This window comes from Manis pentadactyla, chromosome 3 (assembly GCF_030020395.1).
Source record: "Manis pentadactyla isolate mManPen7 chromosome 3, mManPen7.hap1, whole genome shotgun sequence".
Lineage (NCBI taxonomy): Eukaryota > Metazoa > Chordata > Mammalia > Pholidota > Manidae > Manis > Manis pentadactyla.
Genome location: NC_080021.1, coordinates 83,437,791 through 83,456,375, shown reverse-complemented (window position 1 = coordinate 83,456,375; position 18,585 = coordinate 83,437,791). Strand labels below are relative to the sequence as shown.

General features: G+C 37.3%; 1 protein-coding gene across 2 annotated transcripts in view; it reads right to left on the bottom strand.

Moving 5' to 3' along the window:
- Positions 1 to 253: 253 nt before the first annotated feature.
- Positions 254 to 18,585, bottom strand: part of OPRK1 (opioid receptor kappa 1) — a 31,944-nt gene continuing 13,612 nt past the window's right edge. For both annotated transcript variants that reach the window (XM_036919122.2, XM_036919124.2), the window contains 2 exons: positions 13,083 to 13,435; positions 254 to 1,537 (listed from right to left, as the gene is read on the bottom strand). In XM_036919122.2, coding sequence (XP_036775017.1) covers positions 1,005 to 1,537; positions 13,083 to 13,435 — 886 coding nt within the window. In that variant the 3' untranslated portion in view covers positions 254 to 1,004. The remainder of the gene's footprint in view (positions 1,538 to 13,082; positions 13,436 to 18,585) is intronic.

The window sequence follows — 18,585 nt, the reverse complement described above, 5'->3', positions numbered from 1 at the left end:
ACAAATGAGTCATGCACACTGCTGAAGGGCGAAATGGTGCTCAGGGACTGAAAGAGATGGTGCCATGACTGATTCCGAGAGAGAGGCTTACACTGCAGCAAAATGTCTCAGGATCAGCTCTAAATAACTCAAGGGATATCATTAGCATGCCCTAGGGAAAGTGCCTGGCTGAACAGCAAGCCCATTCCTTATTTGCACATACAGTACTATTTAGAGATGCAACTATACATAGTTTCACTGGTATTTAAATCACTTTATAATTCTTGACATCAGGACATACTTTATTACAAGTTTATTTATCTGAATAGCATGCTCAAAAACAAACAGTAGTTTTCAAGAAATTAAACTATGTTGCAAACCACCTTTTGTATGTTTAAATAACTTCAAAATATCAGAATAATTTTCCATTATAAATGAACATCAGACACCACAGGTGTGGGCCCAAGTCATAGTTAAGCTGGAATTCTCATCACAGCCACATAAAATGTGTGTCCGCAGAGCATAAAGTGAGCTCGACCTGAGGCCCAGAAATAGTTCTTGTTCTTATGGAGCTGTTGCTGTCAAGGTTGAGCATCTGGATTGGATGCCCACTAATTTCTGAAACCAGTATTTTTTTCTTTTTCTTTTTTCTAAACAGAGCTTTTCAAACCATACTGCATAGGAAGGCTACAACAGATGGGTTCTGAACTAAATCTAGGTAACTAAGAGAAAAAGGCTTGTTTCTTTGTTCATCAAAGGACCTAGGAGTCAACCTTGCTTCCCTGCTCTAGCCAGGGACTGTCTTTGTTTACTCGGATCTTTTGTATTCCAGCTCTACAGGCTTTATGCTGCCACTGACCTGGGTTGCTAAAGCAGCCTACACCTTATGACTTCAGACCATGAGATTTCTAAAAGTTTGTTAAAAATTCTAGCTTTCCATCTCAGACTTCAGTACTAATCTGAGTTAAACTTATATCATTGAACTCTTCCCTTCCAGGAGAACTATAAGACATCTCCACGACTAGTCATACTGGTTTATTTACTGCATCAACATCCCTCATGAAAGTAGGATCCTGAACTGTATTTCTGACTCTACTAGTGCTCTGTCGATCCATCCTCATCTTAATCGGAAAGCAGAAGTCTCTGAAACACCGCTTGAAGTTTTCATCAAGAAAAGCATAGAGGATGGGGTTCAGGCTGCTGTTGGTATAACCTAAGGCAATGCAGAAGTAATAGCTGGAGAGGGCAGCCGTGCTGTGGGAGGTGCTCCCCAGAGCCTCCACCAGGATGAAAATGTGAATGGGGGTCCAGCAGACAATAAAGACTGCCACCACCACCAAGACAAGCCTGGTGATGCGGCGAAGGTTGCGATCTTTCTCTCGGGAACCAGAAAGGAGTCGGACACTCCTCAAGCGCAGGATCATCAGTGTGTAGCAAATGACGATGATGAGGACGGGGATCACGAAGGCAAAGACGAAGACGCAGATCTTCATGCAGAGGTCCCACCAGGAGTAATCGTCATCCGGGAACTGCAAGGAGCACTCAATGATGTCCACGTCTGCAGAAGGCGAACAGAACAACAACAAAAACATACCAAAAAAAATCCAATCTTATTATTGTGGCTGCAAAGCATTTTAAATGTGAATTTTAATACCTTTGATTGCAAAGGTCCAAATATGGTGAGATGATATTACCTGAAGGAGATCACTAAATTAGGAATGAATGCCAAATATATTAGCCATCCTATCTCTATGCTTAGAAAAATGAAGTCAGAAAGTCACCATTTATTTGGAACGTACACAGTGCTACAGAATAAATCTGATTAACTAGCGACATGAATCATCTAGTTGTGGAAACTTTGACATTGATGACTTTCAGAAGAGCTAAATTTTTCCTTTATAGCATGAGCGCTTATTTGCATTTCCATTTATTACAATTCTCCTGGACCTAACGATCTGACAATAAAAGTTAGTATCTATTTCTAATAAATGACTAAATACTTCAAATCGAGCCATTCAATTTAACAAAAGCCAACTTGTCTGAAATACATTAAATGGTTTTCAAGATATCATTATGTAGGTCAGTAAAAATGTTTATGAACTTTGTATATGACCCAGGTATGATTTAATGGAAACACTGGTAGTCATTGTGATTAAGGGCATTGCTGAAACATGAGTAAACTTTTGGAGAAGGAGGAGGAGGAGAAGGGAGAGGGGTTGATGGGGAAGGAGGAGAGATGGGGGAGGAAAAGGGGAAGGAGAAGAAAGAAAATAGAAGAGGGGCAAGGACGAGTAAGAGAATCATCATCATCATCATCATCAAAGAAATTCATAAATCAGACACATTTTTCTTTTTTACCAATATTGACTATGTATCAGATAAAATACAAGTATTTTTATATGATTACTTGGGAAATTGCTTTATTTGCTCTGCTTCTCTTTGCTGGATAGTATTTTCTTTGGAGTAAACTTAAAACTAGAAAGTACTGAGACCAGAAAGAGCAGACTCAGGGTAAGTATCATTTATATACTTGTATTGGGGGGCCCACTTGCCCCTACAGAGTTCCCCTTTTCCCAAGGCATCAACCAGCCCACATGATGTTTTTGTCTTGCCTCTGAGCAATCATAGAACACAGAGCAGGCCAAATTCTCTTTGTTCTGATCATCTCTTACAGATAAAGTAATTGTGAGCAAAACTAAAAGTGTAATTTCTATTTTTTTATTTAAGTATACTGTTATATATATATATTTATTTATATACACAACACATCTTCTTTATCCATTCATCTATTGAATCAGGGATTTTGTATTTGGATAAATTCTCTAGTAGAATTGCTGGGTCACATGGTATTTCTATCTTTAGTTTTTTTGAGGAACCTCCATACTGCTTTCCATAGAGGCTACACACTTTACATTAACAGTGTAGGACAGTTCCCTTTTCTCCACATCCTCACCAACACTTATTTCTCATCTTTTGAATAGTAGCCATCTGACCCATGTGAGGTGATAGCTCATTGTGATTTTGATTTGCATTTCCCTGGTAATTAGCAATGTGGAGCATCCTTTCATGTGCCTGCTGGCCATCTGTATGTCTTCTTTGGAAAAATGTCTATTCAGGTCTTCTGCCCATTTTTTAATTGGGTTATTTGTGTTTTTTTGGTGTTGAATTGTGTGAGTTCTTTATGTATTTTGGATGTTAACAACTTATCAGATACATCATTTATAAACATATTCTCCTATATAGTAGGTTGCCTTTTTGTTTTGTTTAGTTCATTTACATTTTAAGGTATTATTGATAGATATGTACTCATTGCCATTTGTTCATTGTTTTCTGGTTGTTTTTATAGTTCATCTCTGTTCTTTTCTTCCTCACACTCTTCTCTTGTGATTTACTGATTTCTTTAGTGTTATGCTTGGATTCTTTTCTCTTTATTTTTTGTGTGTCTATTACAGGCTTCTGGTTTGTGGTTATCATAGGGTTCATATCTAGCTTCCTCTATATATAAGTCTAAGTTTGGTTGATGGTCACTTAATTTCAAGCACATTCTTTAAGTACTACTTTTTTATTCTTTCTCCTCCACATTTTATGTATATAATGTCATATAATCTGTATCTTTTTATTTTGTGTATCTCAACTAATTTTGTTTAGTCGATTTTACTACTTTGTCTTTTGAACTTCCTACTCACTTTTTAAGTAATTGGTCCACTATCTTTACTGTAGGTTTGTTCTCACTGATGAAAGTATTTAAATTTAAAAATATTTCCACTTAAATAGGTCCATTTAACATAACCTGTAAGGGTGATTTAGTGGTGATGAATTCTTTTAACTTTTGCTGATCTGGAAAAGTTTAATTTCTCCTTCAGTTCTGAATGATAACTTTGCTGGGTAGAGTATTCTCAGTTGTAGATATTTCCCTTTTAGCACTTTGAATATTTCATGCCACTCCCTTCTGGCCTGTAAAGTTTCTGCTAAGAAATCTGCTGGCAGCTTTGTGGGGTTTCCTTTGTAGGTAACTGCCTTTCTCCAATGCTTTTAAGATTCTCTTTATCTTTGATCTTTGCCATTTTAATTATGTTGTGTCTGGGCATTTTCCTCCTTGGGTTCATCTTTTTAGGGGCTCTCTGCATTTCCAGGATCTGGATGTTTGTTTCTTTCCCCAGGTTTGGGAAGTTTCCAGCTCCTATTCCTCCAAATGACTTACTATCCCTTTGCCATTCCTCTGGGACCTTACTATGTGAACATTATTTCATCTAGAATTGTCACAGAGCTGTCTTAGCACATTCTCATTTTTAGACATTCTTTTCCTCACTGTTCCTCAGCTTGATTACTTTCCACTATCCTGTCTTCCAGCTTACTGCTCCATTCCTCTGCATCCTGTAGCCTACTGTTCATTCTCTCTGGTGTATTTTTCATATTTCAACTTTGAGGTTCATTTTTATATTTCCTATCTCTTTGTTGAAGAGATAATCAATTATTTACCCTTGATCCGTGAGCATCTGTATGACCAGTATTTGAATTCTTTATCAGGTAGGTTGCTTATCTCCATTTCATTTAGCACTTTTTCTGGTGTTTTGTTTTGTTCTTTTGTTTGGTACACATTCCTCAACATCCTCATTTTGTCTGGTTTTCTGTGTTTCTTCCTTTGTATTAGATAGGTCAGCTGTACCTCCTGGTCTTGAAAGTAATGACTTTATGTAGCAGGTGTTCTGTGGTACCCAGAATGCAAAATTTCCTGCTTGCCAAGTACTCCAAGAGTATTCTCTATTGTGGCTGGGCAGTAACTATTGCTGGTGGGCTATGGGTAAGGCCTGCCCTCTGCTTGTCTGCCAGCAATGGTGGATACCCACTGCTATGCTTCTGTATGAAGTTGGCATTTCCTCTGTGCTATGGGTGGAGACTGCCCAGTGGACTGAGTATACTGAGTGCATCAGATATGAAGGATTCCAGTGCTGGGGCTGACAAAGTGGGGAGTTTCAGACCTGGCTCCTACCAACCTGATCAACTGGACTATGGGAGGGCTGGAAAAGTGTTGTCTTCTCACCTATTTCTCCTCCAGAGAAAGCTCCCTCATACCTCTCCCTTCTGGAAGACTTCTTGAGGCTAGCAAATTCCCTTTCAAACTGCTGCCACTTCTGTATTAGTCTCAGATCGGTGGAGCATGCCAGTTCTCTGCAAGTGGAGACTCAGCCTCCTACAGCACTCTAGTTCTTGCTAGTGTCCAACTCCACTCATCTTCAAAGGCCAGTGCCATGAAGACTCATTTTCCTCAGAGCAGATCCTCCAGGCCAGGTATGCTGGGCTCTTGAGCATTTTCTCTTTTTTACTACATTCCTCTCTCCTTCCCACTTGTGGGTTGGATAGGGGAAGGATAGAGCCAATTGGTCATGGCTCTGCCCTTTTACCCTTCTCAATGTGGTCTTCTCTTCTTTGCCAGGTATAGGTAGTCTGTTCTACAGTCTCAGGTTGTTTTCCGAGTTAGCTGTATTAAATATAGATGCTTCCTTGGTGTGTATGGGGGAGGAGATTATCACAGTGACCTCCTATTCCACTAGAGTGTAATTTTTATAATGAAAATATTTTCTTCTGACATTGGAAATATCTGCTTCCAAAACAGTACTAGAATATTTTAAAATAGTGAAACAACTTTATTAATGATCTTTTCTAAAATAATTTAATGTGATGTTAATCAAATATCCCTTAGTAAAACAAAATGTATCTTCTGAGAATTTCAATTAGAGATACTTCAAAATATAAAGAATATAATTACTTTGGCCAATGAATAAAGGTGACTATCTTAGAGACATGAACTTTGTCAGCTAAATATCAGATCAAACTTTTCAGTGGTAATTGAAAGCTCCCAGATTAACTTACAATTTTTGCTTCTCTTTAAAAAAGTGATTGTTCAAAGTACTATTACTATGATGACTATTAGAAACAAACAAGCATCTCTTAATTTTTTTTAGATTTATGTAAATGAGAACAGTTTAAAACATGCTATTCTGTGTTTAATTTTTCTGTTCAGTCGAGCATCCTTGAAGGTAGGAAACATGTTTGTTTTTTTGTTTTTACTGCTTAACTGTGGTGTATTCCAACACTGTCTCTTTCCTGCGGTTGGCTTTGGCTTAAATGTCACTTCAGAGACATTTATATAGAGGCTGATCCATTTAAACAGTCCATTCTCCTGCAATATATATTCTGTGCATTACATTCATCCTGATTTTTTTATCACTAAATAATGACAAAAGCCAGACAGAAGCTCCTCTGTAATAACGTGTTACTTTTACTAACATTTTCCTCTCCATCCAGAATGTAAGCTACCTTAGGGTAGGCACCCAGCCTGCCTTATTCAATATTTAACTCCTGCTACAGCAGGAACATATGGTGTTTAAGGAGAATAAATTGTTAAATAAATGAACTCATGAATACCACACGCAAATCCTTGAAAATATGGAATGATTACACGAGTTATTATGTAAGAGTAATCTGCAAAGATAAACAAGGCAACATAAGGGCTGATTAATTTGGATACATTTTTTTACTCAGAGGATCAGCTTTCTCTTGAACAGATTGGATTACATGTAGTAGGAGCTCAATAAATATTTGATGAGTGGTGAAAAAATCAACTATAGCTACTTTTTACAAGACTTTGGACAACATCCAGAGAATAGAGTTGGAAATATCCTTCAAAAATGTTAATGAAGCTGAATTTATACCAATACAGGGAAAGGAGAGTACTGAGGCAATTATCAAGGAAATTCAAGTCCAACTCTATTTCACTAGAAAAACTACATATTTAACTTTAAGGACACCCAAGCTGAAAGTGAAGGGGAAGAAAGATATTCCACGAAAACAGTAACCAAAAGATAGCAGAAGTAGCTATACTTACATCAGATGAAATAGACTTTAAGTTAAAAATTGTAACAAGAGGCAAAGAAGGTCATTATATATGACAAAAAGGTAAATTCATCAAGAAAATATAACAATTATAAATACATATGCACCCAACACTGGAGCATGTAAATATGTATATAGCATATATTAACAAAACTGAAGGGAGGCACAGAGAGCAATACAATAAAAGTAGGGGGCTTTGATGCCCCACTTTCGACAATGAATAGATAACCCAGAAAGAAAATCAATAATGAAACAGGAGACTCAAACAACACTTTATAAATAAAATGCACTTAACAGACACATACAAAACATTCCATTCAAGAGCAGCAGAGTACATTTCTTTTCAAGCACACGTGGATCATTCTATAGTTTAGGTCATGTGTTAGGCCACAAAGCAAATCTTAACAAATTTAGGAAGATTCAAGTCATATCAAGTATCTTTTCTGAACACATTAAGATATAAATTAATAATAGGAGGAAAATTGGAAAGTCACAAATATGTAGAAATTAACACAGTCCTGAACCAATGGGTCAAAGAAAAAATCAAAAGGGAAATTAAAAAAATTTTTTTAATTGCTTGAGATTAATGAAAATAGGAGCACATGATGCCAGAACTGATGAGATGTAGCAAAAGCAGTTGTAAGAGGGAAGTTTATAGTGACAAACACCTACATTAAGAAAAAGAAAAGATTGCATAAAAGACCTAACTAGATATATAAGGAATATCTAGTTTCTTATTTATTAAGGAACTAGAAAAAGAAGAACAAAGCCTAAAGTTAGTAGAAGAAAGGAAATAATAAAGAATAGAGCAAAATAATGAAACAGAAAATATTTTTTTGAAAAGATTAACAAAATTTAAATTCTTAGTAAACTAAGAAAAAATATAAATTATACAAATAAAATTATATAGAAAGAGGAAACATTATAAAAAACTATAACTGATACAGAAATACAAAGGATTATAAGACGCTATTACTATAAACAATTATGTCAACAAATTGGATAACCTAGAAGAAATGGATAAATTCCTGGAAATATATAGCCTAACAGACTGACTCATGAAGAAGTAGAAAACCTTAACAAACCAATAACGAATAAGGAGATTGAGACTAAATAAAAAACCTAACAAAGAAAAGCCAAGTGCTAGACAGATTCATTTGTGAATACTACAAGAATTTAAAGAATACCAACCCATCTCAAGCTTTTCCAAAAATCTGAAGAGGGAAAAACATTTCCTCTCATTTTACAAGGTAGTGTTACCCTGATACCAAAGACAAATAAGGACACCACAAGAAAATAAAACTATAGGCCAATATCTCTGGTGAACATTGATGCAAAAATCTTATAAAATACTAGCAAACCAAATTCACCAGCACATTAAAAGTATCATACACCATAATCAATGTGGATTTATCTCTTGGATGTAAGTATGGCTCAACATACACAAATCAATGTGATATGCCACATTAAAGAATGAAAGATAAAAATAAGATTATCTCAACAGATGCAGAAAAATCATTGACACAATTCAACTTCCATTCATGATAAAAATTCTCAACATAGTAGGTACAGAAGCAATGTAGAACATAGTAAAGGTCATGTATAACAAGCCCACAGCTAACATCATACTCAAGTGTGAAAGGTTGGCATCCTCTAAAATCAGGAACAAGATGACATTGCTCACCTTTATTACTTATAGTCATCAGAGTACTAGAAGTACTAGCAACCAATTAGGCTAGAAAAGAAACAAGCATCCAAATCAGAAAGAATGAAAGAAGAAAAATCATATGCAGATCACATAATCTTATATATAGAAAACCCTAAGGGTTCCACCAAAAAACTGTTAGAATTAATAAACAGATTCAGTAAAGTTTTAGGACTGAATATCAACATACAAAACAAAACCTAGGGAATTTGTGTTTCTATACACTAACAATAAGCTATCTAAAAAAGAAAGAAAACAACCCCACTCATAAGAGCATCAAGAAGAATAAAATATTTAAGAATAAATTTAACCAAAGAGGTGAAAGATTGGTACACCAGTAAGTATCACCAATGAAAAAACTGAAGAAGACACAAATAAATGGAAAGATATCCTGTGCTCATGGACTGGAAGAATTAACATTGTTAAAATGTCCATACCACACAAAACAACCTACAAATTCAAAGCAACCCCTGTCAAAACATAATGGAATTTCTCATAGCAACAGAAAAACCAACCCTAAAGTTCAGATGGAACCACAAAATATGCCAAATAGCCAATGCAATTTTGAGCAAGAAGAACAAAGCTAGAGGTGTCACATGTCTGGCTTTCAAATTATATGACAAAGCTATAATAATCAAAACAGTATGGTGCTGGCATTAAAAACAGATATTTCAAAATGAATGGAATAGAGAGCCCAGAAATAAACCCACAGATAAGTCGTTGTGTAATCCTCAATAAGGATGCCAAAAATACAAAATGGGGAAGAACAGTCTCCTAAATAGCAGGGGTGAGAAAATTATATATTCACATGCAAAGAAATGAAACTGGACCCGTATACACCACACTCAAAAATCAACTCAAAATTGAGTAGAGATTTAAACATAAAACCTGAAACCAGAAAACTTCTGGAAGAAAACACAGAGAAAAAGTTCCTTAATATTGGTTTTGCAGCAGTATTTTGGGGACACCAAAAGCACAAGTAACAAAAACAAATATAAAAAAGTGAGATTACACCAAACTAATTCTAACTAAAAAGTTCCACATAGCAAAGGACAATCAACAAAATAAAAAGGCAACATGCAGAAAGGGAGAAAATGTTTGCAAATCATGTATCTTATAAGGGGTTAATATCTAAAATATATAAGGAACTCAACTCAACAGCAGAAAAGTAATAACATAATTAAAAAATGGGCAAAGGACCTGAATAGGCATTTCTCCAAAGAAGACATACAAATTACAAACAAGTACATGAAAGGCAATCAACATCACTAATCATAAGGAAAATGCAAATCAAAACCACAATGAGGTATCACTTCACTCCTGTTAGGGTTACTGATACTAAAAAAAAAAAAATGATAAGTGTCAACAGCACTATGGACAAAATGGAATGCTTGTGCACTGTTGGTGGGATGGTAAACTGGTACAGATTATGGAAAACAGTACAGAGGTTCCCCACAAAATTAAAAATTGAACTACCATATGATCTAGCAGTGCCAAAGGAACTGAAATCAAGGGTATTTATGGTATTTACCCAAAAGAAATAAAATCAAGATCTCAAAAGACACCTGCACTCCCATGTTCACTGTAGCATTATTCACAATAGTCAACAAACAGAAACAACCTTAATGTCTATCAATGGATGAATGGATAAAGAAAATGTGACATACATATACCTACATACACACATGTATGTATATGTGTGTATGTGAGACTATGTGTGTGTGTGTCTCTGTGTGTGCAGGTACACACAAGGGACAATCATTCAGCCTTAAGAAAGAAATTCTGCCATTTGTGACAATATGGACGGACCTGGCGGATGTTATGCGAAGTGAAACTTTGAGAGGTGACAGAAATGTCTACAGTCTTGACACAGCAATGGTTTCACAGGTATATACATATCCCAAACTAATGTTTAATTAAATATGCATACTTTTTACATGCCAATCATAACTTAATAAAGTGTTTTTTTAAAAGTAGTCTTTCTTTTCCTTTTATACTAATATTAGAAGGTCTTAGCTTTTTTTGACATGTTCCAATGTCTCATGGCTATCATAATTATAGTTAGTTCTAATATCTAAACTAAATGCTTTTCTTTGTGTGTATTCATTTTGTTAAGAATAATTCTGTTTCTTCTGATAGCTATTACACTAACTTAGCTGTTATAATAACAGCAATAGGTAGACTATACATTTCCAAAATAAATAGTACACACATGTGTAATATGTAAAATGTTATACTGAGCATCTTATGCCCATAAAGTGGACATCTTACTGTACACAGAACCCCTGGTATTGAACACATGCCCTATAGATGTTGGCAAACAGCAACAGGAAGGAACTGTTAAAATCATTATGTCAGATGATGATGCTAGCCAACACTGAGGGAGTGCTTAATGACACCAGGCACTGCTCTCCCAGTTTTCTATGCATGGACTCACTAGACCTGGAAAAGTACCTGAGGATGTAGGCACTATGATGACCCCTATTTTTCAGATGAGAAAGTTGAGGCACAGTAATGTTGCCCAAATAACACTGCCCATAAATGGTGAGATCGGGATTCAGTTCCAGGCACTTAGCTTCCAGAATGTGCTCTTATACAAAAAGAAATACTCTACACTCAGAAACATTAGCTGAGATGTCTTGTCCAACATTAGGTGAAGATGTTCTAATGCAGATGAGGCCTGATTCCTTTCAGTGTCGGTCCTCCACAGACGTGATACTGTGACCTACCAATGACATTCAGCTCTGAGTTAGTGCATCCAAAATATGTCCCTTCATCATCAGAGCCTTCACATGCAGTGTGATGCAACACTTCAAAATGAGTGCACTGGACACTCTGGAACAATCTTTCATCACTTAAACAAAATCTGCTTTAGAAGATAAAATACACAAAGGAAGAACGTTGTGCCCCTACAAGACTACTTTAATTCTCTCCCATTTTCTCCTCTGTTTGCTCCACACACTAATTTGCTGACATGGGTGGATCTTTTCTTTCATTCCATCTGCGCACATTCATCTCCAGCAGCTCCTTCCTAGAAAACCCACATCTATCTTCATTTCCTCTTTTAAAAATCCAGCTGAAATCCATCTCTTGCAGGGTCTCATTTTCTGACAATGATTACAGGGGTGAGTGGTTACGTCTACAAGTATAATATGAACTATAAAAATCAGCTTTTCATTTGACCAGGGAAAAATCATCCATCTTTTTCATTATTTAGCACATTTGTCTTGGCCTCACAGTGTATATGCAGGATCTCCTCTTGAGTCGAGTTACTATGTATCAATACCTAAGATTCAGATGAGTTTCTTGCAATTTTATCTCCACTTGTATGCATGAAGAAACAAAATCCTGTGTTTAGTTAATCATATTTTAAAATGCTTCTCTGATAAAGTTTGGCATTTCTTAAAATTTACCAAGTATTACAGCTTAACACCTGCAGTGGCTATGCTGCAAATTAATTACATAGTTTGAGGAAAAAGATAATGTTTCATTAAAAAATGTGTACCATGCAAGGTAGCTATGATTTCAGCACCTACCCTTTCACTATGACCTGGGAAGTCCCTACTACATATATTCCATTATCAGTCCTCAGGGGTGTCATGAACCTCCCTGATAAACTGTAACATTTAGACAACTGCTAAAAAATTAACAGTATTTATAAAGTCCAAAGTGATCATTCTGCTCTCCTCACAATGAATTTCTATTAAGACCACAGGTATTTGTATAGCTTTACCTCATACTAGTAAATCAAAACTCCTAGAACAGTAGCTGTCATCTTGGCTGCAGGGCTGAGCAGCCTGAGGTAATCTTGCAAACCTTGACACTCATACAGTATCTCAGACCCTTCAGGGATGGGACCCAGGCAGCAGTACTTTCTAAAGTACCTGCGTGATTCCAACATGCAGCCCAGGGTGAGAACCACTGTCCCAGAATAACTGGGAACACATCAAGTATTCTGTTTGCATGGGGTAAGAGCTAATATGTCCAAAATCTAATGGTTTTGCTCTTCTGCACTACCATCCGTGAACTCAATTTCAAATGGCCTACAAATGAAGCTGTTATGACAGTGACATGGAGATCAACCCCTAAGGAAAAACGACTAAGGAGCCAGCATATGTCTCTAATGACTTAGAGCCCCTTTTAGGGTGAATTATAAGGAGACGCATCTTACAATTGCCAGGATGCAATGGAATTAACTGTATTATAAAATCCACAAGCTCAGGGTCCCATACCTCATCCGCAAGCCTGCAGACTCTGGTATGCACTTCCAGAGGAGCAAACAGGTTGGGGGTCTGTGTTTGGGTAATGTCATTATCCCATTGTGTGTTTAGATGTGCAAAGGATCACAAAATTGATTTAAGTCTCATCGTCCATGGATTTAGGCATTATATTTCCATTGGCTTTTGGGTTTTCTCCAAGATGTGTGTCCTACTCACTCCCAAATTAAGAGTTTGTATAATTAGAAGTTAATTTTAAACATAGAAATGAAAATGACTGCCCTTACCTTCTCTGACTTTGGTTCCTCCAAGGACTATGGCAGAAATGCCAACAGATGAAGACAGGAGCCAAATGCAGATATTGATGATCTTTGCCTTCAAGGGTGTACGAAAGTCTAAAGCCTTCACAGGGTGGCACACGGCAATGTATCGGTCCACACTCATCATCGTCAAGGTGAATATGCTGGTGAACATGTTATAGTAGTCAATGGAAATAACTATCTTGCACAGCACATCTCCAAAAGGCCAAGAATTCATGAGATAGACAGTGCTCTGAAAGGGCATGGTGGTTGTAACTAAGGCATCTGCCAAAGCCAGGTTAAATATGTAAATGTTGGTTGCAGTCTTCATCTTTGTATATCTGAAATATTAAAAGCAAGATTATTTCTTTCAATCTTCACGTCAAACCCATGAGGTAAATGTGTTTGTGACAATAGCCTTTGGATGATTGAATTGGTTTTTTAGTCACTTATTCTTTACATATTTTTTGAGTATCTAATATGTAAAAGACTTAAAGGTTAGTAGCAAAAAATGGGCAAAATCTGACTTTATTTAGCTTTTATTCTAGTACTTTGTTCAAAATATAAATTTTAAAAAGGTCAAGAAAACAGTATCAGTAGATAAATAAATGAACACATACACAGATCATCCCCACAGATTTGCCTATAATACAGCTCTTTATTTTGCTACTGACATTTCATTTTAATCCTACCCAGAGTTGCTTGGCTTGAAGCATTTAAACGAACACTTTATTTTTTTCTTTCACTGTGTAAAACAAAGATCAAACATATTCAACTTTTCCTCAGGGTTACTTTGAGAAATCAGTCATTGTAATTATAATGTCTTAAAAATGCAAGATGGTTATAATTGTTAAAGTACATTCAGTTTTGATGGCTAAAACACAACTAAGATTCTTGATTTTTGTTTGCCAGTGTGCTACAAGCTTTCCACTTTAAATGTACTATGTAAATAAAGCAGGCTGAGGTCTTCCCTTATGCATGTCCTAGAACTAAATGTAACCTGGGAGAGCAGGTGAGAACTAATTCTGTTTTTCTGTCCTCTGATCCTCAAAGAATTTTTAAGCATATAACTTATTTCATCTTCCAACTAAAGGGACAGTCATTTTCAAAACAGGTCAGAAAGTTTGTGTTTAATCCTAAATTATTCTTTCTAATGTAACAGGAAGTTTAGAACAATTCTATTTCCAACTAAAAGTGAATTCAGAGGATTGCTTTACTTAGAGAATGCTTCCTCATGGATCTATAGGGCATAAAATGTTCCAAACAATAGCAGCAGGTTTTCAGAGACCAAATGCTAAGATACGTTGGGAAAATCCAGATGGTAAATACTTTCAACTTCAGATTTGTAGACCTTATCACAATTAATTCAGCTATTCCCCAGGTATCTTCAGGAAGTCAGGCTTCTTAATGGTATGGCTTTGACTTTCATCAACAGTCATATATAAGGAGTTGTCTTATGGAGAACGACTTCCACTTTGTCTAAAAAATCAACATCAGTGGTGTTTATTGATCAGTGTGACAGTGTCGTTCAATACATAAATTTCCACATGAGAAATTTCTTTTCACATGTAGTGACAGGACAGCCTTTGAGGTCCACTGTGAAGCCAGACTGTCTTGGGTTTGAATGCAGTATATGATTTTTCTGAGTTTTAGCTACTGGTCAATAAGGCTGATAAACCTGAACTGGTAGTACATGAGATAAAGGCAGCAGATGATCTAACTCTAAATATCTGACACACAGGGTCACGCTTCACACTTTCCCTGTTGTCTTCTCCTCATGTTAGATGTGCTCAAAGAAGGCATTGTAAAGACCGGAACCAGAGTCAACATCTGTTGGTTTCCATTTTGACATTCTGTCAACTGAACACTGCTTTAATCCAGAGAGAGCAAGGAGTCTTATTTTAATATATGTGTTTTTTTTTTTTGCGGTTTTTACCCAAATATTAAATGGCCCCTAAGTTTTAGAAAGTGATTAAATGTGTATGGCCAATGGTCAGAGTATAGGCTTTTTAAAGGCATGGATAAAAAGAAAATTCCTGAGACAGATGAATGTTCTAATGAGTAAGACTGAAATGCTACCTGTTCAAATTTTGTCTTTAAAATACGGTTTTATGTTTGAAAAGTGCATTTTACAATCCAACCTCCTCCTCTTTCAACTTTCTCCCTAAAATCTCTGATGCTAGCAAAGAATTTAGCAGGCACTGTCTTTGGCTTCTACTCCATATTTTGTGACCCTGATTTTCTCATCTTTCTTTATGAAATTAGACTGATGTTCTTTGCTTTATACAGTTAGGCAGACCTGGGTTCTAGTCCTTATTTTTTACTCCCACTGATAGCCTTTGGAGAGGTCACAAACCCTGAGCTTCGATTTCCCAGCTATAAAATGGGAAGTACAATGCTTATCTCACAGAATTCCCAACATAATGAATGGAATGCACCTGATCCAAAGAATATGCTGGATCTATTTCACATGCCTCTTCCTCCTCTTATGTGGGTTGATCTACCAGCTACCACAAAAAGCAAAGAGGAACATAATTTTTAGTTAACATCTATGGTCTTATTTACCCAATTTGGCTTGAATAATAAAGATAATAGTAAAAATGAAGCCTGAGACCTACACACTGCAAGAACATGAATGGAATGACTCATGAGTTATAGTAAAATATCATATGCATCTTTATGTAATCATAAGATGTTGAGTAATAACTTGCTCTTAGTTTTTCAAAAATATTTTTAACAAATTGATGCAGGAAATTGCCTAAGGCTTGAACTTTTGAAGAACTGAAATCCTGTCATCAGATCTCTGAATATGACAAACACCTATAACAAAAATGTCTACAGTTTACACTAATTTTAATCATACTGATTATAGTGAAAGTCCATGCTCCTGAAGGAACAAGCTCTGGCCACATCGTTCATGTGGGAACTGCTGCTGTTACCATCCCCAAGGGTTGGGGGCCCCCATCAGTGACCTAGAGAGATGCCTGCATCAGCCAACATGCCATGTCATGGCATCATCACCTGCCTGGAGGTGGCTCATGTTAATGACAATAAGTGTAATAATCATTTATTTCAAAATGATCCCTGTGTGATACTCTGCTGTACATTTCATGTGCTATGTCCAGTTAGTCCTCCCAGCAGCCCTACGTGGTAGGCATCACATCCTCGGTCTACTCTATAGAGGAAGCCACTGAGAATCAGGAGTCACACTCATTTCTCAGGTGATAAGTCATAAAAGGCATTGCAGGAATTCAAATCCAGGTGGTTTGATCCCAGCCCCGCATTCTTACCTCTCCCAGCATGTTACAAATTACAAAGTCAAGTGTTTTGACTTCCACACACCTTATTTGATTCTCACAACAACTTATCTTTGCGTTTACTCAGGGGGTTAATGAATTTTCCCTAATATAGCTTAAGACAGTTAGATTCTGGTGAGTAAAGTGATTTTTCTAGGGTCAGAAAAGGCAAGAGCTTAGGAGGATTAGGAAGGGGCGCAGGGTAAGGCCCACATACTGGAAGGGAGAAATAAACTGGTGTAATCTAAAGGAATGAATAAACTGTGAGTCCAACAAGTATCTACTGCCAGTTTTCTATGTACACTGGACTGGGTCCTGTGCACAACTGATTTCAAGGCCTTCCCCCTCAAAGGCAGGCAGATGAGAGCCCAGATGCTTGTATTTAACCAAAACAAAATAGTAGTTAGTCTTCACTGTCACTGTACATCCACCGGTGAGAAAAACAAGTAAGTGAGCTTTCTCACTACAGTAAGATAGGAAATTATCTTCCATTTCATCCACTACTTTACAAAAATTACAAGTACCTCAAGGAACATGGTACCATCTGGGTGGGCAGTTTGGCTTGTGCAGAGAAACTGGAGCTGGGCTGGCAGCGAGCAGCGGCACTTTTTAGTCTACACACCGCAAGAGCACACGGCACTAAACAAGCAAAGTCTGTGGGCTGTCCTCACGAAGCTGTCACTGTCATCAATCTGGAAACAATGGTGTGCTGTACCAGACGGGATGCGCAGAGCAGCCAGGGGGACAGGTCAGTAGACACCTCAGGGCGCCAGCCATGAGGAAGGTCATCACCTGGTAATGTGGTGGAGGGTGTCTCTGGGGTTAGAGATGCTCCTCATCGCAACGTTAACTTAAGATCTTCCTAGCACAGTTCTCTTTACAGAGAACTGAGGGGAGTCCTCTCAGCTGGCAGCCATACGTGCTTGGCAGAGTAGAAAAGGGAACAAAGTTATCTACTGAACTATCAGGAACCAGTGTCACCGGCAGGATTTCAGGGAGACCATGGCACTTGCTGGGGGGTGCAACACTGACCTAGCAGCACAGCAGCCTCACAGCTTCTTGTCCTTCCCACGGGCTGCTGTGCTCGGACAACATGCAGGTGGAAGGGATCATTCTTGGATTTATTACCACCCCTGGCTATCGAGGTGCCCTGCCCAAGTTTTTTATTTTTAATTTAAATGGCTCTTCTTTAATCAGGAGCTCCTTTCTAGTTTTATGACACAAATATAAATTTATGATTTATAAGTAATCCAGAATTTTGATGGCTAAACACCCTATATCCTTAAACACAAACATTTTATTTATTGATTTGTTACTTTTAGCTCTTACCAGCTCCCCGCTGTTGACATACACGCTGCTCTTCTCTCTCCAGTCATGCTCAGGCTCCCTCGTCAGTCTTCATCATTTCTTATTCCAACACATTCTAAGTGCCTACTCCATGCACAGCAATACACTAGAAAAATTCAATATGTGGACTCTGCCTCTAGGGTCTTTTAAACTATCTGAGACAAAAAGGATAGCGTGAACTAGAGAAATGAAGATAAGGGAAAGATCGGTGTGTCGTGAAGAGATCAGGACATATTTTACAGAGAGAATCTGGACAGAGACTTGCACTTTGGGAAGAATTTGGACAGAAGAGAGGCTTGATGGCAAGAGTCCTATTCAGAGGTCAGGAGTCCTGTGTGGTGGGTAATGGGAGGTTGGTGGGGATGGGAAAAGGGGTATCTGGCCACAGAGGACCTTGACACCAGGAAGAAAAACTGTTAGAAAAACTATGTTAGGCATTCTTTAAGGTCTTTGTATGTGACAGACAGTCTTTTTGGAACTTCCTATTATCTGACAAAGTTGTGATGATTAAATGAGACAATACATCAAATTGCTTAGCACAGGAAAATAAAGAATGCCAGCCCTCACTGTCCTCATTTCTGCCGTGGCTGCTGTTATTACTATCATTACCACTATTAATAATTACCTACCACAGTCCTAATAACTCCTATTACAATCCTGTAAGATACCGGTGCCCCCACATTTTTCTGAAAAGGAAGCAGTCTTAGAAATGATGAGCAGGGGTTCTGAGAGTCCATACCTAATAAACAATGGAATTCAGCACTGACATTCCCGTATTTCTTAAGAAGGCAGAAATTTTATCAGAGAAATAATGTGATTATGTGAATTCTTCTTCCAGCAGCTAAAGA